Genomic DNA, 24,846 nt, shown 5'->3' on the forward strand with positions numbered 1-24,846 from the left:
CAAAGAGTTCTTGGATTAAGTTTACAACCAGCATATCTTTTCCCACCAGTTCCAAAGTCATATGAAACAAGATTCACAAGGTCTGTGGGCAATATAATTCTCTCCCCCTCTTGATCTTGCTCTCTGATGGCCAGGAAGTAACTGATACCCTGAGCATCACTGATACTCTAGGTGAAAGCTTTTTCCAGGTATCTAGCACTTGTTCTTCATCCTCCACCTTCTCAGCCATCAAGAGTCAGGCAAAGTGATCACCTCTTTCCTTTTGAGCTGATTGTTGCTATGACTATAATTGTCCTTTTACACAGGTGGAACTCAAACTGGCCCTTTAGTGGTCTGGCAGTAAATTGGTCAGACTTGATGATGTACACTCTGAAATGCTGTACCATCTATCTCCTTCTCTTGCTCTTCTGATTGTTTTTAACCAGATCTGGCAGAAGAATGTTTTTCCTGATGTCTGGTGTCAGGCTATTGTCCTACCTTTCTCTAAGCCTGGGAAGGATCCCAATATTCCTTCAAACTACCATTCTTTTGCCTTGACAAGCTGTCTCTTTGACACTTTAGAGAGGATGCATATGATGCTCATCTTGTTTGGTTCCTTGAATCAAACGACAACATCTCTCCCATGCAGTGTGGGTTTCGATGACAGTGCTCTGCCATGGACCACCTGATTAGTCTTGAAATGTCAATCATACAGACTGCCCTCAATTGTTTACTGAAGTGGACCACAGCAAACAGTTTTAACTTCTCTCTCTCTAAAACTCTTTGCATGCACTTTTGCTGCCAATGGGGTATTCACCCTGATCCTGAACTCCGAACCGGTGAAGTTGTGCTGCCTGTGGTCCCTGAGACAAAGTTCATAGGGCTTATCTTTGACCACAAGCTGACCTTTATACCACACATCAAGCAGCTATGGGTCAAATGTACAAGAACACTGAACATCCTGGGGAGTGAATTGATGTTCTGTGCTGAAGATATATTGTGCTCTTATTCGATCAAAACACGACTATGGGTCACTGGTCTATTGGTTCTGCCAGGACCTCAGCAAAGGTGCTGGACCCCATTTGTCATCTGGTACTTTGGCTCTGCACTGGGACTTTCTGCACTTCCCCAGTTCAAAGCTTATACGCAGAGTCTCATGAACCTTCTTTTCACCTTCATAATTTGTAACTGTCTTTATTGTATGCTTCAAAACTTTGTTCCTTACCAAAGCATCCCACCTGGGGTTATTTTGCTTCCTCAGTGGTACATGTTTTTTCAGAACAGACGATCTGCCATTGCTCCTTTTGGCCTTCATATCCAGGTGCAATTGGATGAATTGGGTCTGTCCTTGGATAATATTGCTGCATCCACTTGTCAGCCCATCCTACCATGGCTTATTACTTTCACCAAATGTGACCTGTCTTAAAGTCATCTGAGAAAAACAGACACTACCAATTGGAAATACTGTCTGTTATTTGCTGAATATTTTTCAAATCATCCTTCCATTCCTATTTATACAGATGGTTAAAAATCAGACGACTCTGTGGGCTGTACTATGGTTTGTTGTGGTTTGGTGGTTGTGCACAGAACCCCCTCTCCAGTTTCTATGTTCACTACTGAAGTGTACACCATTTTTCTTGTTCTGGATCACATAGGAGCTAAGTACTCAAATTGCACTATTTATACTGACTTGCTTAGTTCTCTACTGGCCCTGGAATTGCTTCACCTTAGTTCTCACCATGTTCAAAACCAGCTGTCCCATTTCTCTAACATCTACTTCTCTCCAGTTTTTCTGAATACTTGGCCATGTTGGTACGAGCTGGCCGACACCGCAGCTAAATATGTTTGCTCTGGCACTATCACTGTTGTGCCTGTTCCATACATGGACTGTGGTCCTGTTTTCAAGGCTGGCTCCATGCCAGTTGGCAGTCTACTTGGAGTGAGCAACATGAAAAGTTTTTCCAAATAGAACCTTCTGTTGGACTTTGGAAGTCTTGCTTTTGTAAGGATCAAATAGAGGATATTGTCCTAACTAGACGATGCATTGGTCACAGTTTAACTCATCGTTTTTGTTTATCTGGGACTGATGCACTTATGTGTTGTCTGTGTAATACTCGGGTCACAATAGGTTACATTTCACTGTCTTGCCATTGTTAGAGCTCTCAATGATGGCACCATTTTAAACTTGTTTTGTCCCAATGTTTATCCGTATCATTATAGACAATATTATTGGCAATGGTGACACTGTCCATCTTCGAAATGTTTTTAGTATTTTAAAGGCCATTAATCTTTTTGATGCTGTTTACGTTTGTTTTTTTAATATATACATTAGACATTTTTTAATGTGGTTGCCTTTAAAAAATCGAAGTACATCCAGTTCGATTTGAAATTAGAATATGGCCATATCATCAAATAACTCAACCAGGACTGTAAAGGCCAACCTCAGGTGACCTGGTGTTGCTGTTTGAAGTACCCGTTAGTCATCCTGGCAAGTTGTATTATTAACATTTTGCTGCAGAAAATCCATTACAACTTGTATTACTTATAGTTTTTCTCTTACCGCTGTAGACTAGACGTAAAAATGGGAATTAATGCTATTTATGTTTTTAATTCAAAAATTAAACTTTTTTGCCTTTATTTCCTTTCATGAATTTCAGTAATTTTACTTTCATTTTAAATCTTTACTGGATGTTTGCAGATAACCTGGTTGCTTTGCACCATAAAACACCAAACCAACTAACCAACCAATCTCTCAAATTATCAACTGACAACTCATGGTACCCCTTTTCCATACTTTGAAACTCTACCAGGTTGCTACAAATGTTGATGGACAGTGGAAGGAGATGAACTGAGTTTCTGGGTTAATTCTTCAACAGTTATAGCACAATCCTCCTCAAGTGTTGCTAGAAGCAGCTCATTATCAAACTCGACAGTGCGAGCAGCATCTGTCAAACTGAAGTCACCAGTTCTAAATTTATTGAAACATCTTTGACACTTTCTCACGTTAAAAATGTCACAGCTGTACATCTCTTGAATGCTTCACATAGTTTCAGTAGCACTTTTTCCTTTTCTGAACTCATAAAACATTATATGCCTTATGTGCTCCTCTGACACCTTCAGGATAATTGGAGCTTCTAAGAGAAATAAAACTAGTAAAGAAATGAACTGGCTTACACTCAATGTTATCAAGCCATCCCATGTAACTTATATGACTTTGAGAATAACTTCATTTAGCTAAGAAATATGCATTTGAACATGTCCTATTTCAAAACATGACATAATTTATGGGATGACCTAATAACAGTATTTTATGAAACTTAACCATATCCAGTGTTACAAAGAGTAACGCTATGTGTTTTTGCGAACAAATTAAATGTGTAGTTTAAATGAAACATTTTGAAAAGGGTTGAAAGTACTTCACAGATGTCTGTCATGTTTTACTTAGCTGCTGATGTAATTTGGAATGCCTGATATAATGCATATATTTGGACATTTATAAGCTAAAGGGCCTCTTGAATTTGGGAAAGTGTTGAAATTTAGAAAAGTTAGTCAGTCATTAATAAATGTATTGAATTTGTGGTCCTCTTTTCCAACTAACTGAGGAAAATTGTAGTATTTTAGAACTTAATGCAGCATTCACTTTTATTTTCACTACATTTTTATCCAAAAGAAAATGAAAACATTGTTATTTCTCCTCATTATTTCTTTAAATTTTACATATTCTGCAGAAAATATCAGAGCAAGTAATTATTTTTTATATTGATAGAAGCATATCTTACTGGCTTCATGTTTACAAAGACTAGCACCACTTGTTTAATATAACTCATAAAAGTTTCATTAATTAGATCACTATTCCAATACTTGTATATTTCTGTAAATATATAATAGTGCACTCTAGAAGATAAATAATGAGGTTTGGTCAATATTTTTGTGTCCTATTGCCACCAAATTGTTTTCCACACTTTGGAACTATCAGTATGTGATAAGTGTTCAAATCCCACCATACACTTGGTGGTGGGTGCTGTTAACTGCTGCTTTTCCTCTAGACTTTTGTGTCATAATTAGGAAGAGCTAGTGCATATAGCCTTTTTGTAGTTTTGTTAATAGTCTGAAACAAGTAAATAAATCTATTGCTGTAACAAGTATAGAATTTGATACATGTTTAAACTGTTAGATTAATCCTGCTGATTTCACATGCATAAACACCAATAGTAACCTTCACACAATATAGAGAATAAACACTTGGGTGTTTCATTATTCATAGTGCTTGTTTCATCACTTTTTTGTTTTATTGTTTTAGTAAATGAAAGTGTACCACAAAATATATATGTTCAGCTTATTCATTCCATGTTTTTTTTTATTTTGACTCCACATGTTAATATTTACTGAAAACATATTTTTAATGAATGCAATCACTTCACATTCAGTCTTTTCTTATTTGTTTTCAAAGTGTAAATGTTAAATTTCTCTATCTCTGTGTATAAAAATGAAATCATTAAATCTACTTTCAAATACTTGGATCATAAAAGTTTGAATATGTTTCCGGAAATGCTTTATAAACTTTTTAGCATTAGAAATCCAATGCTTCATATTTTGTGCATTTAAAGTGTCAAGTGATTCACAAATGGTAATGCCCAAGTCTTGAAGTAAAGACATCAACAAAAACAAAAGTGGTTTACAGTGATATGGTTACGGTAATCTCTGAAAAAGTCAAGAAAGCAAAGTTTAAACATGTTAAAACCATATTACACGAGATAGTTATGTTGTAAAGCTATATGTGTACTAATTTTTTTGAGTAATTGTTCAGGATCAGTTCTTGGTACAAATATCTTGTGAATAATGACTAACTAAAATCCAATAGTTCCTATCACTTCATTTCTTTGACTATGTTTTAAATATGTAAATGGCTTAAAATTGTTATAACTGAGAGATAGTTCAAAATAATTAGTAAATTATAAAAACCAAATTGACTTGTGGTATAATTTTTTTGAGTAATTGTTCAGGATCAGTTCTTGGTACAAATATCTTGTGAATAATGACTAACTAAAATCCAATAGTTCCTATCACTTCATTTCTTTGACTATGTTTTTAAATGTTTCATGTAAATGGCTTAAAATTGTTATAACTGAGAGAATATCCTTCAAAATAATTATTAAATTATAAAAACAAAATTGACTTGTGGTATATTTTTCATATTCTGTGTTGGATAGAGATACTTAAACTGGTGCTAGCTGGAAGAATTGGAGAAGCAATAGACACCACACGTAGTCTGTACCCAGGTCTTCTGGAAAGAAATCCTGATCTTCTCTTCCTTCTCAAATGTCGGCAGTTTATAGAAATGGTAAATGGCACAGACAGTGAAGTCCGTCCCACTCGAAGTCCTATTTCACAAGATAACTCTCCTGCCAGGAGTGCCAACAGCTTGATTCCAACTCCAAGAAGTGCTCACACTAGCATTCTGAAATACTCTAGTAGTTCTCCGATGTCAACTAGCCCCACTTCACAAGTGATATGTGACAAATCTCCAACTCAATCACATGCTGACTGTAGTTCACAAAAAAACAATCGTATTTCTCCAGTGGAGGAAAAGAATATTACAAACAGTGCACTGTCAAATGGAAATGTGCTTAATGGTAATAAAGATACTGAAATGTCAGAAAATATATGTGATGATGTAGAAATGGACAAGGGAGATAATCTAGCTCTTGAAAATGTTCAGAATGGAAGGACTATATCTATGATAACCAATGGAAACATAGAACATTCTGATCAAAATTATCAAAATGGTAATAGCCAGGAAAGTAGCAGTGATGAAGATGAAATGGGTAAGTACTGTGAATGTTCTCATTGTGGTACATGTTTGACTGTTTCTTTACTTATAAAATTTACAAAATATTTTTAAAGTATTTTTGTATTTAATTTTTTTCCCATTTATCTTATTGAATCTAATAAATTTCTAATTTTATATAAATGTAAAAAAAAAGTGTAAAAACAATGAATTTTTAGTACTTATATATGGATCTTGTTTTGCTACCAGTCTTGATAAAAGTTGAACCTACTTTTTGGTGTGGTAGTTGTGAGTACTTTTTTTTTAATTTCAAGTATTCAGGTAAATAATCCAATAGTATAGTAGATGTTAGTTATTGACTTTTTTTTTTTTGAAAGACAGTATGTGATGGAAGGGCAGGGTATGCATACTTGACCTTCTGGTTTTATCTTAATACAGTAAAGTAAGAAGATTATTTTGTTTAAATTAGATTGTCTTAGCAATATCTATGATTATCAATATAAAAATCAATAATTATTTAGTAATTTATGCTAAACTCAGAAGCTAATATTCAGGGAGTTGAAATATTTAAAATGGGTAATAGTGAAGCATGATCTGATATATCAGGGTAAAAATTGAGAATGTATCTAAATATTTTCTTCTGAAATTAATGAATCAAACTAAAACAGTTTATAATTTGAATTTTTAAATTGTTTTAATGCAAACATTATTGACATGTTTTTATAATAAAGTAATTACATTTTGTATGTAACTAGTAAAAAAGTAATGTACATTTTGACCCTCAAATATCCATAGTATTAAAAAATTGGTAATTAGCTATTTATTTTTTAGCCTGTGGATATATTGTAAATTCTCTGCAGCAAACAAATTGTAAAAGTCGTAATGACGAGAAACCAACTTGAAGTAAAAAATGTATCTCGGGACAGCTGGTATAATAAAACAGAGAACAACATTTAGGCCTTCCTGCTTTGTTAGTATGTGTTAATACCTGTACCAGCCATCCTGAGGTACAAATTGTAAAGTATTCTCCACAAAGTAACAACAACTTTGTATGCATGTACAATCCTTTCAACAACTTATATTAAATGATAATTTGCTTTAGATCAGACAGTAATAACATTTCTAAAAAAAATAGCATTTTCTTATCTTTCATGGTGCACTACATTTACAATCATTACTTCATTAAGACCTCTACATACTATTTTACAGTTATAGTAAACACTTCAGTAAGAAAAATCACTGACAAACATAAATCTCACACCATAATACAACACAGCTATCTCAAAATTAATGTGAATAGTTCTGTAAAAAAGATCTTGAACAAACAGGGATGTCAAACCAGTAATACAACATGTCTGTCTCATAATTAAATTAAATAGTTCAGTAAGAAATCAGACAAACCCATCTGTGTGAATTCCTGTACCTGGTGAGGGGACCTCCCAGGGAAAGTTCTGTTCTTTCAGTTTACCTCTTTTGGGATCTAAACATCAACCCATGTTTTTGCCATGCGTGGTGACCTGTGAAGGGAAGGACAGCATCCTGGTGTTTGAGGGGTTCAACCCTAACACACCACTTTGGCCTTGAATTTCTGTAGATGGGCAGCCTTTGGGTGGCCCCCCTTGGGTCATTTGGCTGGTTTACTTGGGCTAGGGTCAACCAAGTACCAGTGTTGGATGTTCCTAATAGGTGTTGTAGACATTGTATCTGATACTGGTGTTTGGTTATAGTGCTTATGAAACCCTGATGTTGCTGCAGTGTCCTTATTTGGCATTGTAGTGCATCCCCTCGTAGGGATCCATGGTGAGTAGGATCAGTGGGCACCGAAAATTATTCTTTTTTGTTATGGATCCTCCAAATAAAAATTTAACTAAAATAGTGAAAAAAAAGTCCATAGGTAAATGACCATGTCTTGAAGATTCTGATCAACAATCTTCAACATCTGTAACACATGTACCTCATTTTCTTGTACTGCATTCTCTTTCAGACAAATCTCAAGGGCAGGTGTTTCCCTTTTTCATTCAGAAGGGACTAGATGGTGTTGCTGGCTCTCCAAAGTTAGTCAAAAAGATTTGCTCTGGTGACATATTGGTGGAAACATCTACATCTAAACACAGTTAATTCCTCTTGCATTCAAAGGCAATTGGGGATATACCTGTTGATGTTATGCCTCATGCTACTTCGAATTCATCATGAGGAGTTATTGTTGAGAGACATTTGAAGAACATTCCTGAATCAGAGATTCTTGCTGGTTTCTCCACTCACAAAGATGGAATTATGATGCTGACCAATGTCCTTATTCTGACATTTACATCACCATGTCCACCTGCCACCATCAAGGCAGGTTACCTTAATTGCAAGGTATGGCTATACGTTCCAAACATGTTTCCAGTGTTAGAGGTTCGGTCACTCAAAAACATCATGGTGTGCTTCTCTTGCTATTTATCTGATTGTTTTTAACCAGATTTGGCAGGAGAATGTTTTTCCTGATGCCTCTTAGCATGAGAAGGATCCCAAGATTCTTTCAAACTACCATCCAATTGCTTTGACAAGTTGTCTTTGTAAGACCTGATAGAGGATGGTTTATAGTGTGGTATTCATGGGAATGAGCTTGCCATCACCACAGTGAAATCTGTCTGCTCTGGTACTATCACTGCTGCACCTGTTCCATACATGGACTATGGTCCTGTATTTAAGGCTTGGCTCTGTGCCAGTTGGCAGTCGACTTAGAGTGAGCAACGTGAAAACAAGCTTTTCCAAATAAAACTCTATTGGACTTTGGCCATCTTGCTTCCATAAGGATCAGAAAGAGGAATTTGTCCTAACTAGACTATGCATTGGTCACAGTTTTTTAACTTATCATGTTTGTTTATCTGGGACTGATGCACCAATGTTGTCTGTGTAACACCCAGGTCACAATAAGCCACATTTTATTGTCTTGCCATTGTTATGACTTAACAATGGCACCATTTTAACTTTCCTACAAAAAGTGGGGCCTAATAGGCCCCAGAGCAACTTGAAAGGTTATTAATATTAGGCTAAGAATTTTGTATTTAAATGAAATTAAATCAAATCAAATGGCAATTTCATTTAAATACAAATTTATTAGCCTAATATTAGGCTAAGAATTTTGTATTTAAATGAAATCAAATGAAATGGCAGTTTCATTTAAATACAAATTTATTAGCCTAATATTAACCTTTCAAGTTGCTTTGGGGCCTATTAGGCCCCACTTTTCGTAGGAGTGTCAAACATGTTCTGTCCCAAGCTTTTTCTGCAAGTTAGTGTTATTGGCAATGGTGACACTGTCCACCTTAGAAATGTTTAGTTTTTAAAGGCCATTAGTCTATTTAGTGCTTTTTAAGTTTTTTAATTTATACATTAGACCTTTTTTAATGTGATCCCCCTTTAAGAATCAATGTAAATCTAGTTCGAATTGAAATTAAAAAATGGCCATAACATCACATAACTCAAAACCAGGACTCGAAAGGCCAACTTCAGGTGACTAATGGTGGGTTTTGAACTTACCTGTTAGTTGTCCTGGCAGATTATGATAATTATAGTTATGTTACAGAAAGTCCTTTACAACTTGTATTACTGTAGTTTTTCTCTTACCACTGTAGACTAGATTTAAAAATTGGATTTAATGCTATTTGTTTTTAATTCAAAATCTAAACATTGTTCTGTTTTATCTTAATTTCCTTTGAATTTTACTAATATTACTTTTAACTTTTTACTGGATGTTTGGTGCAGATAGCCAAGTTGCTTTGTGCCATGAAACACTAAACCAACCAACTTAGACAAACAGGAATGTCAAACCAGTAATATAACATGGCTATCTCAAAATTTATGTGAATAGTTTCGTAAGAAAGATTTCAGACAAACAGGAATGTCAAACCAGTAAAATAGCATGGCTATCTCAAAATTTATGTGAATAGTTTAGTAAGAAAGATTTCAGACAAATGGGAATGTCAAACCAGTAATATAGTACAGCTATCTCAAAATTAATGTGAATAGTTCAGTGAGAAACATTTTGAACAAACAGGAATGTCAAACCAGTAATATAACATGTTTATCTCATAATTAAAGTGACAGCTCAGTGAGAAAGATCTTGGACAAGCAGGATACTCATATTATAATTAAAAATCTTGCCCCAGGTATCCTTCACTGAGTATGTCACAAAGTTTTAATGTCTTACATTCAAAGTTTTATTGAACTATTTTTTGTTTATTTTATACCAATTTGTATAGTATAATCTTAACTATTTCAGTCCATATTTTAATAGTATACAAGTTTTAAGTTCTTAATCTGTATAGCAATATTAAGAAAATCCTAAATTTCCTCTAATTTTTTCATGTTTTCATTTATCTAACAGCCCTTCAAAAAAGTACAAAAATAAATATAAATTACTCACTATAAATTGTCATTGTTCAGACAAACCATAATTTTTAACCTTCAATTTATTTGGTTACAGTTATCAAATAGAAAGTCAGACCCCCTTCTGCCAAACCCACCTGTCACATTCTCTTTTTCAGAATTTGTTAATAGTTCTCTTACATGTAATTACATATTACTTATGACCAATAAAAAGTCAGTAGTTTAATCTATCAAATGACATACTGTAGTACATTGTGTTCTCAATAGATAAGTGTAAATTTTGCTTATAATACAACATCAGTTTCCACAGGAATCATAACAGCTAGCTTGGATGAATTTATAACAACTGTTGCATAGTTAGAAAGCCAGAAAAATTGATTGTTTGAAGAAATTTTTTTTTTTTTGCATATCATTAGTCGTTTGTGTTCTATGTTGCATTATTTAATTAAATTAAATTTATATTTTTCATTACAACCATTAGTATAAAAATAGGCTTAAATTTCACCAAATATCAACAGCAAGAAACAAGAATTTTAGGTATTTTATTTTTTGTTCTTCATACTTGTTAATATAAAATAATTAAAATGAAAAAATAAGGATCTTTGCAGATTAGTTAAGATTATTTTATACAAAATAAATAATAGTAATATAAAAATATTTCATGAGGCTCATAAAAGTGAGAAGCTTGTGGATAACTTTTAATTGGATAGCATAACACGAGGTGCACTTGCACCAAGTGATTTACAACTTATATTGGCACAGGTAGTACTTAGAAATGGTTCAAATGGTGACAGAAGAATAACATTTACTTATAAATAGATGTATACTATTATAAGCATAAAGCTGCTTAAGATAAATGTAGTTTCATGTTACAATATGAAGTCGTCATAGAAAGAATAAGAGTAATTTAGATTTTTTTGGTTAAATGAACTGATTCTCCTGTTTTAAGATATGGTAGAGTAAATAACAGATAAAATATAAAGTTTTATTGAAAACCAAAATGTTTGAAATGAGTTTGGGAAGTTTTAGGGTTTACACAAAGGAAATTTGAGATTTTAATCTTAACATGAAAATTACAGACTATTCAAGACATGCATGGTATATTCATGGACATATCTTTATTTTAGTTTATTAAATCTATTAATACTTTAATTGAGCAAAACGATGTCATGTGGTCAGTCAAATTGGCCAATCCCATATTGAACAAGTTAAACTGAGTAATTCAGTAAGAAAGATCTTGGGCAACCAGAATGCTCACACCAGTAATACTACATAGTTATCCTATAATTAAAGTAAATAGTTTAGTAAGAAAGATCTCTGGAAAAGAGAAATATCACACCAGTAATATAATGCAGCTGTCCTATAATTAAAGTGAATAGTTCAGTAAGAAAGATATCTTACCAGAAATATCACACCAGTAATGTCTCACATCACTTCAGAGCAACTTTTAAGATAAATTGCTGTAATTCCATTCATGTGCATTGATGTTTTTTAAATTTTTTTCTATCATTTTACTGAACTTAACATTTGAGTTGTTTGAAACTTTTATCATTGGTTTTTCTTATAAATATCAGTGTTGTTCTTTCTTGTTAACTGATTTGAATTAATTTAAGTTACAAATTCTTTCCTTGACTTACGATAATCTAAGTAAATGTTTAAATGCCTGATGGATACTAGTTTAAATGACAGTTTTCTTGCATGGTTTACACCAACTGAAATTGTAGTTTCTCCACCTTTTCACTAGTATATATCATTTTCGTTTCCCAATGTACATAAGTTTAAATTGCAGTTTCTCTGCATTTAGGCAGAATTTATCCATTACTTGATTTATTGCTAGTTTTTGTATTAGTTGTGCATAACAATATTTGCTGGAGACCTAAAAGCAAATTTAATGCATCTTATATAGGATACAACAGAAGAAACTGAATTAAGTTTCCTTTCATAGGCTTTATGAAGTGAATGTAAAATAAGACAGCCTGTTTTTATAGCAAAATTTTGACAGCAATAATAAAACGATGCATCTTATAGTTATTACAAAATATTTTCTATGATAATGACTGTACATGTAATACTTTGAAATTATTTACATGTGAGATAGAGAAATATATCCACTTACACAATATGGTAACTGTAAGGTACATACTGTATGCAGCATGAAATTTCAACATGTTTTGATGGTTTGCATGAGATGTGGCTATTATCTGTCATTAATAAGAGCATACTTGTTATACCTTGTTGAACTACTGGTGTATGGGCATGGTAAAAGATACTTCAGTTTCTCTGGTTTTGCTAATTGTGATCTTTTTTTTTACAGAAACAAATTTTTGGTTTTTTTGTTCAGTTACATATAAAGTATACAATTCAAACAACTTCTACTGAAATGTTTTAACACTGAAGTTTTTCCAAGTAACTTGAAGGTTCAGTCATAATCTTATTGTTTAACCCAAAAACTTATCCTTGCATCATGTTATAATATAAGTAGTTTTTTGAGAGAAATTGTTATTAATAACAACACTTAAACATTGACCAAATATGTTAAAAGACACACACACACACACACACACACACACACACACACACAAAATCTATAATAGGGAGTCCGAGCGAATAAAGCTAATAAGAAGATAGCAGAGACATTTTTGCAAGTTTGAACCTCAATTGTGTGGACATATCCATGATTGAAAACTTCATGTAACATATCTGTTGTAAACTACTTTGGAGTCATTGTCTACAAATGTATTTCCATTGTTTTTCATGCTGCAACACAACTTGTTTAGATTTGCATCTAAACGTTAAAGCTAGCCTTTAGTCAGCTCACATTCTAGTGTTTAAAGTTATTTGCACAACTGTTTCAACAAACAGACCTCAAGATGAGAACTGCAGTCAACAGAACTCTGATCTACTACTATTATCAACAGTGTAGTTCTGAGGTAAATAGTTTAAACAAACTAATGCAGTTCTCTTCATGAATATAGGGCTTATACCCTCTATCAGGAAGTAGAAATAAATGTCAGTTAGGTATTGTTATTAATAATAATAATAAAAATCTAAGTTAGTATATTACCAAAAATATTTAAATACCTGTTCAAACTATGGTGACTAATTATCTTTCCCAACACCTCACACTTCATGAGGAAACAAATCAATCAATTTTATTTTGACAGTTTGTGGGTGTTTTTATAAGTATGAAGAAAATAAAGTATAATTTTTAAGACTTGTGATGTCATATATTTATGGCTTTCTCAGCTGGTATATATTATTGGGAGGTAGATAAACAGTTTCAGTTCTTGTTGATTAGTGTTTTATTTTAAAGTTGTATGTTTTAAACAATAATTAATCCTTCCCTCACCACTGGTTTAACACTAATAAATTACAGGCTTGAGTATTTTTAAGTAATTCATTTTTACATAACTAGTTTTACATTGTGTGATGCTTTCCCACCCCATCATTGTTTGTCCAAATGTCTTAATTTTTACAGAAACTGTTTATAGATTGTTTGCTTTCCCTGAAATACCTCAGAATGTTTGGCTATAACAAAAACTACACAACAGTACATGAACATATTTGTCTTTTATGTATGGTTAATGTAAATTTGTTTCTTGAACACAATGGATTTCTCACCACCCTTACGCGTATACAAAATATAAGATTTGGCCATTTTAAAATGAATATTCTACTGTGTAGTTTTAACAAATGCAGCTGTTTTTACTTTTACAGTACTGTTCAGCAGTGTTTGTACAAGAGAATATTTTGTCATTCTTTCCTTTTTATAGGACTTCACTAATCCCTGTTGACAGGTGAATGAGCCAGGATTAAAATACTTAATCATTCTATAGCATTTTCACATACTTGTACTAAGGGTGTGCCATAAGGGTTCTGCTTGAATGAACATACTGATCAAATTTAGGATCTGAAATAACTGTCATGATGCCTGATGTAATGTCTTTATGTAGAAATAAGCTAGCATATGGTACTGGTATATGCTAGAAGAAATCTTTTTAAAAGCACACCACAAATAAACCTTGATTTAAATAAAAAAAACAAAAAAAAACAGTGTTTAACCCTGTATATTAAGTTTGGTTGTCATGCTGCATCCCAAAAAGCATAGAGAATTAACAGTAAGGAAGAGCATTTTAATAAGAGCTTTACGTGATACTAGTTGGACTTTCCAACAAATTGCTGTAAATTTAATCTTCCCAAACACTGTCTTACAAATCTATGGTGTACTTAACAGACTGGCATATCTGAAAATAGGTTAGGTGGAAGCAAAACATCTGAACTGAATGATACTAATGTTAAGACTGACACTTATCTAAATGAGATAAACAATCATGTACCAAATGACAAAAGTGTTCAGATCTACAGTATCAAGGAGACTCAACAAGAATGGAATGTTTGGTTGTGTACCAGTTTAAAAAAAAAAAACCTTTACTTCAGTTTCCAGATATTGTCAAACACTAAAATCTGCTTTAAAAAAAAAAAAAAAAATCTGTACTGTTGATGAGTGGAAAAGGGTGTTATGGACAGACAATTCTAAGTTTGAAATATTTGGTGTGTGAGCTACAAAACCACTAACACTGAAATGCATGGAATAACTGGGTACAAGTTTACTACAGCCAAAGCCTAAAAAAAAAGGAATTACAGTAAATCAATAGAGTAATATTTTACAATTTTACAATACTTGATTTTGTATACAAATCATTTGTTTGTTTTTTTTACAGTAAGTTGCTACAAATCAAAACTGATTTTATTACAGTGAAGTTTCTGGTCTCAAAGTGCAGTAATCATTTGTGTGTTTGAGCACAATAATTTCATTAGGCACACAACTTTGATATGAGGTGTCTTGACCACAGTCACTATTTACTTGGGAAGATAGTCTTGGTACAATATCTGAGTTGTGGTTATTTTCATAAGTGGAAGATAGGTGAAAGATACCTCAATGCATAGCACCTTCCATGAAGCATTGCAGAGGCAGTGTAATGGTTTGGAGGTGTTTTACTGTTGACGTGACAGAAGATATTTGCAGAATAGATGGAATAATGGACTAATGCAAGAACCATCAGTGATGGTCCATCATAGTGTACCCAGTTGTTAGCATATTATTAATAAAGGATTCTACTAGTAAAATAATAATCCTAAACATTTGTCCATCCTGTGCAGAAATTACTTGGCTAAGAAAGAAACTGTGTTAGTCATTCAATTGATGCAAGGCCTTGATCTCAACACAGTTGAGCAGATCTGGGACTTGATATATTAAAAACTTGACAAATCAAAGGTTATTTCCAAAGAAACTGGATTGTTTTAGACATTAGAAGTAAATTCTGAAAGGATACTTCTATTAAATATGTTGCAACAATGTCTGAAAGACTGTCTGCAGTTATTAAAGCAAAAATTGGACATACAAACTATTAACTGCTTGCTGAATTCAAGCACTTCCATTAAGTTTCTGTTCTACTAAATATGATGATTAATAAAAGTTGATGTTTCACTTAGGATTCACCTTCCATTGTTTTTATAAAGTAGCTTGAAATTTAACTTTTGACTTTGTCCTAGCACTTTTGCACATTGTTGTATGTTTATTGAGTTAATGTTTGGAACCGTAGTTTCAAAATTTGTAAAGCTTTTCAATAAGATACTTATTGGAATAAAATATGCTGAATTTTGGAAGGATTAGTATATTTAAATTTGTATATTTGTTAAGATTAATATCATAGTATACTTTCTGCTTGTTCTGCAAAATACATATTGATGAAGTTGGATACTGAAACTTAATCGACATCAAACCTGTTAACCTGCATGATCAGGAAACTTGAAAATTGAAGTTTATTTTTAATGAAGTCAAGGAAAAAAGGTTTTATTGGTGTACACACACATACACATGTATTTACTTATAACATTGATTTCTACTCTAGAATTGTGTTCTTGAAATAGATGCGTGTGGAATTGCAAATAAAATTTTTATCTTGTGATTTTACTACGAAAGATTTAACAAGATTATTCAGAACTTGTAATTTTTATTTACACTTTCTTTGGAAAGTACATTTCCTGAAAATTTTATGATTAACTGAAATCCTGTATTTTAGATTTTCACTGATTAGACAGAACATTGCATTGTATTAAGTAGATATTCACTGATTTAACAGAACACTTTCACTGTGTACTGTAGATTAGACTTGTAACAGATATAGGTTATGATACAATAATAGTTATTTTCAACTTTCCTCTGACCTAACTACCCACGATTGCATGTGGTATAGCTGTGCTGTAGCATGCAAATAATCTTGTGACAATCCTCCACCGGTAGGAGAGCAATACAATCTCATAGCATGGCTGATTTCCTTTATACAATAGAGCATTATCATTACTTCTCAAGCATCCTTTATTTTTATTGTAACAGAGGTTTTTCTTTTCTTTTTCACATGTTGAATCTTCAATTTAATGATACTGCAACACCTTCTGATATGTATTCTGTCACCCTTAATACAACTGTAGCTTTGAGCTTTAGACTTTTAATGGCAAAGGTCTTTGCCTCAGTGCATTGCAAGTTAGTCTGTCATGCAGTCTGTAATGTCTTCTGAGCCTCAGGCAGATATTCAGTTTCCTGGGGAATCTGTTCATGACGATGAAGGCTTGGACGGACCTTATTCAAACTTTTGCTCTTCTTGTTTCTTCCCATTCAACCCATCTGAATCTCCCTCATCCTTTTCTTGAATTTCTGTAAATGATCAATGATGATGTCTCTTTCCCCTGTTTCTTAACTCCTTCACTACCTTCTTCATTCTGGCCTAACTTCCAATTATTTTGTTTTCCTCTCCTCCCCTGATATATGGGTCCATGTTGAGCAGATCTTTACCAAATTATGTAGAAGTATCAACATTCCTTAGCCATTATTTTTGACTGATTCACATGTTTTGAAATATCATTAGTCAAAATTTCCATTTCTGGTTTCTCAGACCTTGGAATTGCAGATTCAGGCATGGGACTCTGATCTGGCTACTATCCTATGTTTCCCTAGCCCAGTTCTCTCTTTTTTTTTTCTTACCCTTACTACTATCCTCCATTATTTCTCATCCATTCACCACTTTTCTGAAACTATATATCTACCACTGTCTTAAGGGGGTTTTGGCAGTTATATACACATCTTTTTCTGCTTCCAATCTGGAGGATTTTTGATTGGCTTCTTTCTTGTGCTAGTCTGTTTTTGGAGATAACTCTGATACTTTAGTCTCGTGTGGAAGCTGTGCATCAACATTCTTGTTTCCTAATAATCTCTTGCTCCTATTCCAGTGGCTGCATCTTCTCTACCAGTATCACCTTCTCAAGTTGTCAGATTAACCATAATTGCATTTTTGGATGCTAGTATTATCAGTTGATTACCTTTTAGGTTCTAACATGGTGGAGCACAGTGGTGCCTTTTTGACACAGATTCTTGGCTTTTTCAGGTTGTAACAAGAGGACTATTTCTTTGTTTTCCATTCCTCTTCCTTTATCTCCACCTCTGCAAGATCTACATTCTTGCCGGTGTCTCTCAGATGCAGTTTGGGATCTTTTCAGGAATAATGCTAGAGAACAAATGTTTCACTCTTCTCTAGTTTTTATTTCTACCTGTTCATTGTTTCCAAGAAGATCAGGGATTGGTGTTCTGTCATCAGCCTCAACTACTTCGTGGAGTCTTTCCTTGCTCTCAGATGGTAATTCACTCCAGGTCTGTGGATGATCAAAGCCATTGTCTCAGATGCTTTCATATCCCTATTTATCTTGTATTCAAATGTTTACTTTAGTTCACAGGAATTGAGTATTTCAATTCTTTACCATTTGGTCTAGCATTAGCTCCATTCATCATCTATCACATAGTCAGAGCTTTTGCCTTCCATATTTATGAGTGGATCTGCAGTTTCACCATTATATTGATGACTGGCTCTTTCCCAAGAACATCTTGCAACCATACCCATTTTCTCCTACAGGGGGTAGCTGATTTGGAATTACTTGTCAATCTAAACTTGTCCCATCTTGCCCCCACCCACTATATTATACATCTTGGGGTGTTTTTCATTGCCTACCTCAGCTGGACATAGCCTTCTCCTCTACACTTGAGGGGTGTGGAGCTCTTGATGTATAAGGCCAAGACTTCTTTTTTTTCATGTGCTGCTCAAGGTTCTCTCTTTTGGAGACCTGGGCTTCCAATAAATCCTTCATCACTTAGGGTCATGCTTACATGTTGCATTCAGTGAATGTTGTACAATCAGTAGAACCTTGTTTAGAATCCCTTTGCTTTTCACTTTTTTCCTTTCCTACAGACCAGTTTTGCCTGATTGCTTCACAGGGACAGCACCATGGGTGACATTCCTCTGCCTCTCCCCTCCGGAGATCCCAATTATCTCTTTACAGATGCTTTTCCAATGGAATGGGAACATGTTTCAAAACTTGGGTAATAGAAAGTCATTGGTTGAGTCTTCTCAGTACATCAGTATTTTGGAATTTGTGGGTGTTATATGAGCATTTTATCCTTTACTGGGTTTAGTATTGCCCCCCCCCCCTATTCATGATCAGTTCTGACATTTTGAATGTTGTTTCTTTCAACAATCATCAAGAGGGTAACTAATTTCGTTTGCTCTATTTTTGAACATTGGATTTCATTTTTGGGCTCAATCTTAACAAGTCTGTCTCTGTGTCTGTCAGATCTCTGATTCTCTGAATCTTTTGGCGGATTAGCACTCTCATCCAGACAAGATTCTACCAACAGAATGGTCCCTTGCTCCTTGTGTGTTCCAGTGGTTATGCTCCTAGCTGGATATCTCCCTTCTAAATGCATTTGTGACCCAGCCCAATACTAAACTTCCTTTCTTCTGGTCCTCCAGATTTGCATCTTTTTGCTCTAGAAGTAGATGCATTCATTCAGGATTGGACTACTCTTTACCTGTAAGCTTATTCTCCCATACACCTTCTTCCCCATATTCACTCTCTTGTGCAATCTGTACCAAGTCCTTCTTATAGCCCTATTATAGCCTGCCACCTGTTGCCATTCTTCATGTCCTATGTTGGCGCTGACCAGGTAAGTTATGTTTTCTCTTGCATTTAAGGTGGCTCATTTCTAATTTCTTGGATCCTGCTATTTGAGTGATACTTACCAAGATATACTTTAAATCCACATCATATAGCTATTTAGGTCTGTAAAGCTTACTAAAGAAATGGGGTGTTCCACAAGACTTTGAGGTTGACTCCCAGTATTTGGCTTCATAAATAAGGCCTGTTTCAGACTATTTCAACTCTGAGACTATCATGAGTAAAACTGTGTTGGGATTGCTACCAACTCTTCCAGTTCAAATTGAATAAAAACTGGGACCAGTCTGCTTTTCATAGTAGGATTTTTGTGATCACCCATTGCACTGTTGTACAGTGCTGCATTTCTCCATATTCCCTACCACATTCTTACCCCCACTTATCAGTGGAGTACAGGAGTTCTTGCCACTTATCAGTTCTTAACTTCTTCCTAAGTGTGGCCAATTCCACTCAGTTTAGAGCAGGATGGTGTTCTGTTTGTTCATAAGGAGATTATTCTCTTCCTACCATGGACCAGAAAAAAATATCTGCTGCCTGGTTTTGGATTGAAAGGATCTATCACATGCAATTCACTCCTTTCAGTCTAGGTTTTCAGTCTAGGGAAGTGTTAAGTTATGGCATTTGAACATTTGTAACACATTGTCAAATGGAAATTCAAACTTTCAATAGTAATAAGTTGCTTAATGTACTGATTACATTACCATAACTACAATTTTATATTTGATTGAAAATCTTATGATTTTACATATTACTAATGTAAATAAAATGAAACATTTGCATGTAGTTTATAAATTTATTATAATGAATTATGCCCTTAAATTTTTATAAAAAATATACATTGTTTATATACACATTTGTTGCTGTGTGAAACACTTAGTTACATATGGTACTGTAAGGTTACATTGCAAGAGAACTGTTTTGTGCAGCCAAGTAAAAGAAGTGCAAATGATTTAGGCAGAATAAAACTTTAATAATCACCATTTCAAGCAGAGTAACAGTCAATCTTAAGATTGTTGATTGGATATTTCTCAAAAACATACTAAATAAACAGCAAAGTTGAAAAGAGTGGCATAAGAGTTGGATTAGAAAATATTGGCCATCAGCTATAACAAAAATTTTCAGCATTAAAATTACTAGTGTTATGCTATGTTGTATGTTTCATATTTAATCTACTAAAACACTTCTCTGGTGTCTTACAGTAGGCACTCAGCACAAAGCAGGGGCCAGATGGTTAGGGAGCTTGACTCTGTCTGTGGGTCACAAATTCAAATCCCTGTCCAACCAAACATGCTTACCCTTTCAGCCATGAGTGCATTATAATATGATGATGAATATCGCTATTCATTGGTAAAAGAGTCAGTGGTGACATTTAACCCATACACTGCACCTGGAATGTATAATTTCTGAACCCCCCCACTCTTTCACACTACAACTAGGACAAAAGTTCCACCTTGTTATTGCTCTTTATGCCTTGCTCTGCTAGATTCATATTCATAATTTTAACTATTGTTACTAGATGGAGAGCTAGCATCTTGTCTCATTGCCTCTTCATCATGCACTTGAATACCATTTGACTTGTTTTCACTGTTTTAAGTTATGTAAGTCAAGAACTTTAAGCATATTTACATGGGAATTATAGTTTTTACTTGCTATAGCAGTGTGGGCACAGTTGGCACACAGTTTTATCGTACATTCTGCTTAGGCATCTTATTGGTTATTCAAGGACTGAGTGGAAAACATCGAGGGAAACTATGTGTCAGTATTAGGTGAGATGCCAATAAGCCAACTATGTCATGCGAGGCAATATTGAATGACAATTGAAAACATTTGTCCCAGTTACAGCATGAGGGATTGGAAGCACTGAGAAATATACATCCTAGATAGAGTGAAAAGGATGTGTTATTTCTATTCAAACACTGTCAGATAGTTTCTTTTAATAACAGAAAAAAGATCTGACACTGCCTGGTGAACTGTCAAATGTTTATAACTATCTTCACACACAATCTCTGCTGTAGGTATTCATCAGGTAAACAGGACACTAAATTGTGTACTGTAGATATTGAGTAAATGTAACAATGCATTGTATTTGTGAATTGAACACTGCTGTAAACTGTGGATACCATGTAATTAACTCTGGATATATGGGTAGGTTGAAGTGCACATGCCATAATCTTTTTAGTTACATTCAAAATTTAATCTGTTTCACTATTTATGTATATTAATAAATTTGACAGCAAAATGTATTTGATAAACCAAGTTGCAATATTGTGGTTTAAGTTCAAATAAAAGTATTTAAATAATTTCTTGACATTTATTTTATCAGAGTTCTCCATTTTGGATAATGCTAATCCTCTATGATGTCCTGAGCTTAAAACAATTATAAATTTATAGTATAACTTTTGTAGGTTTATATTGTAGGTTATTTTTGTTAATATTTAATGCCTTGAATTGTATATTTGAAATAAATTATCTTGTGCACTGCTATTGCTGTACAAATAAAAGGTAGAATTATGTTTCATCACGGGCTAATATAAAAAAACAAAACAACTAAAATGTATTGGAAACTTGTTTCAACAAGAAAATATAAATTAAAAGCATTAAATAAAAATCATCTCAACTTGAGTGATGTGATCTTTGGGTGATTTATAGCTTTATGTGGATTTAGTAGTTAGACACTATTCAAAGAGCATTAAAACAAAATTAGTTGAAAACAGTTGTAAACTACTACAAACCTGAGGTTGTTTGAGGTAAATGGTTGCAATTTGTTATATTCTACAATCCTTCTAGAAAGAAAAAGATTATATTTCCTTGTTTTCTGTGATGGTTTCAAGATTTATTAAATGTACCAAGTACACATAGTGTTAAGATAGAGAAAATAAATGACAAAAATTTCATTATTATTTGAAAGATGAAAAACATGGAAGATATAAAATGTCGTCCTTTACATTTGAGCTGTACAAGCAGATTGTATAGTCGTCAATATAATTTCTACAAATGTTCCTCTAAGACAGTTAGGACCCATTTCAGTCAAGCCAACATGAATAATTCAATTTTTAGTTTTAACATGAAAATCTTCCTGTATTCAAACTAATCAGTCACTGTCAGAGTCTGACTCCATAAATTCACAGACAAATCTTTAGTAGAAATATTAAATCTAATCTTTTGTGTACAACAGGCTTATAATGTTTAGTAAAACTTATCAAATTACTTGAAGATACACTTAGTAAGTATAGTTTCATGATTACTTGATGGTTGAAAAGTTAGTAAAAATGACGGTCTGTATAAAGAGTTAAACTGAATATTGTACCATTTATTCTAGATAGTTTTGTTAGATTCAACTCTTGACTGTGTCATATTGTTTGGTTTAAGTAAGCATTCTAGAGTTTATTACATAAACATGGTTTGATTAAACTAATCACCATACTATGTGTTTTAGAATTTGTTTATTAGGATGTTTAATTGTTTTGTATTATTTTAGTGGGTTTGATAACTGTATATTTTTCAGATGTTGACCCACCACGAAAATTGATGTGTGGTGGTAGTCAACTAGCTTTAGAACGTATGCTTCAGTTTGGTCGAGAGCTGCATTCTTTTAGTGTTCAACTGAAAAGGGAATTTGGAACTAATGAAACCAACAAAAAAATGCTACAGGTGAGTTGAACTTAACCTGCAGTTAAACATTTGTACATCACAGTGCCAGGAACTTTCAGAACTTGAAGACATCAGAAGACTGTGATAGCTGAGTTGGGTCTTCAACTTTAGTTGTAATCCATAATAACTATAAAAAGTAAATACAATAAATTCCAAATTAAATATAACTAAATTCTGACATTGACATCAAAAACTCGTTTACAGGATCCAGATTCAACATACTGAGGTCCACTTGTTTATCATTACAACTCATTACTGTATTAAGTTGTTTAATATTCATTCAGTGGTACTTTGAGCATACTTAAATTGTGTTTTGTGAGATGTGTGCTGTTTTAGTATTTCACAGATATATTTCTACTTTGTGTACATATTACTCAAGCTTATCTTTGTGTGTTTCTCTTCCCAGGATGCCTTCAGTCTTCTAGCCTACTCAGATCCATGGAATTGTCCAGTTGGGTATCAGTTAGATCCAGTACAGCGAGAACCTGTCTGTGCTGCTCTTAATGGTGCAGTTCTAGGTAAAACTTTGGATATAAATCTATTAACATTAATTTGTGCATGTTATTGTGTAAGTGTTTGGGACTCACTCTTTGCTGCATTTAGGACAGTCTGACTATTACAAAAGAGGGTATTGAGGCTCATGATAAGCTATAGAGCATCTGTTTCTAATGCATTCAAGAAGCATGGACTACTCACTGTTTATCAAGGCTATTAAGGATATTGCCTAGTTTAATCGTGGTAAGAATATTTCAGTTCCTTCTAGAGAAAGTTTAAATAAACAAACACCATTAGATTAATTTCTAAATCTAGAAACTTGTTTCAAAAGAACTTGCGTAAGCATATTTTTAAAACAAACAAGTTTTCCAGCCTTGTTTTTTTTACTTTAAGTTTATCCATTGATAGCTCACAGTTAAACTCCATACTTTGCACATATTTGATATTAACCATCAATTGAAAAAACAAACAAACTTGACTACAATAAAAATCAACCCAATAAGTATATCCAAATAAATAAACTTTTTATGTTCTTACTAATAAAGATTAGATTTGTTTCATCAGTTGTATGCCCTTGCTGTTAAAAGCTACTCCAAATTGATCATCTGTAGAAACTCTTGCTATGTCTTGATTTAACATACACACTGTATGTACATATTAACCATGATTTTATATATTCATGCTTTTGGTGGATGTACAACAACAGAATTGAAATTAAGAAACCCAAATTAAACAAGAGTAATAATATTTGGAGAATATTTTAAAAGCTAGTGATGTGATTAAACTGAGAACATTTATTTTGTCACTGTATTTCCTTTCTAAAAATATAGATGTATCCCAAATTCAGTGTTAGTTTTATTTCATAATAATGATAAGTTTCTCAAATTTCTTTCTGATCAGTCTTATCTCAATTTGCATATATTTTCAGACCCAAAGTAAGTATCCACTGATAAAAAATTGTGGGTGAAGCCTAATTACAGCTACATATTATTAAATTTTCATGAATTTCATTGTGCTTTTTTTAACAATGTAAATATATCTTGAAACATGTTAAGTATATTTTTTATCCAAATTACAATGACACTAAAACTAAGTAAACATATATGCTTTGTGTATGTGTAAAGTGAAGCAAGACTGAGAAAGCGTAGTTTGTCTTTGCATATGTTAATTGTATGCTATGACTTTTTAAAGGAACTTGCAGATGACTAAGAATGATTCTTTCAGGTTTTTAACAAGCTTTGTTTCATTTTGAATTATTGTTAAATAATGGTCCTGATGAAGTGTGTTAGTTCTGCAGGAGAAGTAAAAGTAAATATTTTGGAAATCTAAGATGGACAAGAGAAAAACACAGAACAAATCCAGATTTCTCATTTTGGTCAATAGCAATCTATATGTCTAGTGTTTGAAATGGGTTATGGGAAAGGGGTGTAATTTCCTGAAAAATGGGTTGATTGAGTAATATGTGACAAGTTTAAGAACTTAATATTATTTATACTTAT

The 24,846-nt window shown here is 33.3% G+C and overlaps 1 protein-coding gene across 4 annotated transcripts in view; it reads left to right on the forward strand.

Moving 5' to 3' along the window:
* Positions 1 to 24,846, forward strand: part of LOC143238776 (ran-binding protein 9-like) — a 59,039-nt gene that overhangs the window by 31,813 nt on the left and 2,380 nt on the right. For all 4 annotated transcript variants that reach the window (XM_076479314.1, XM_076479313.1, XM_076479315.1 and 1 more), the window contains 3 exons: positions 5,190 to 5,804; positions 22,707 to 22,852; positions 23,259 to 23,370. In XM_076479314.1, the coding sequence (XP_076335429.1) occupies positions 5,190 to 5,804; positions 22,707 to 22,852; positions 23,259 to 23,370 (873 nt within the window). The remainder of the gene's footprint in view (positions 1 to 5,189; positions 5,805 to 22,706; positions 22,853 to 23,258; positions 23,371 to 24,846) is intronic.

Source organism: Tachypleus tridentatus, chromosome 13 (assembly GCF_004210375.1).
Source record: "Tachypleus tridentatus isolate NWPU-2018 chromosome 13, ASM421037v1, whole genome shotgun sequence".
In the NCBI taxonomy this organism is placed as follows: Eukaryota; Metazoa; Arthropoda; class Merostomata; order Xiphosura; family Limulidae; genus Tachypleus; species Tachypleus tridentatus.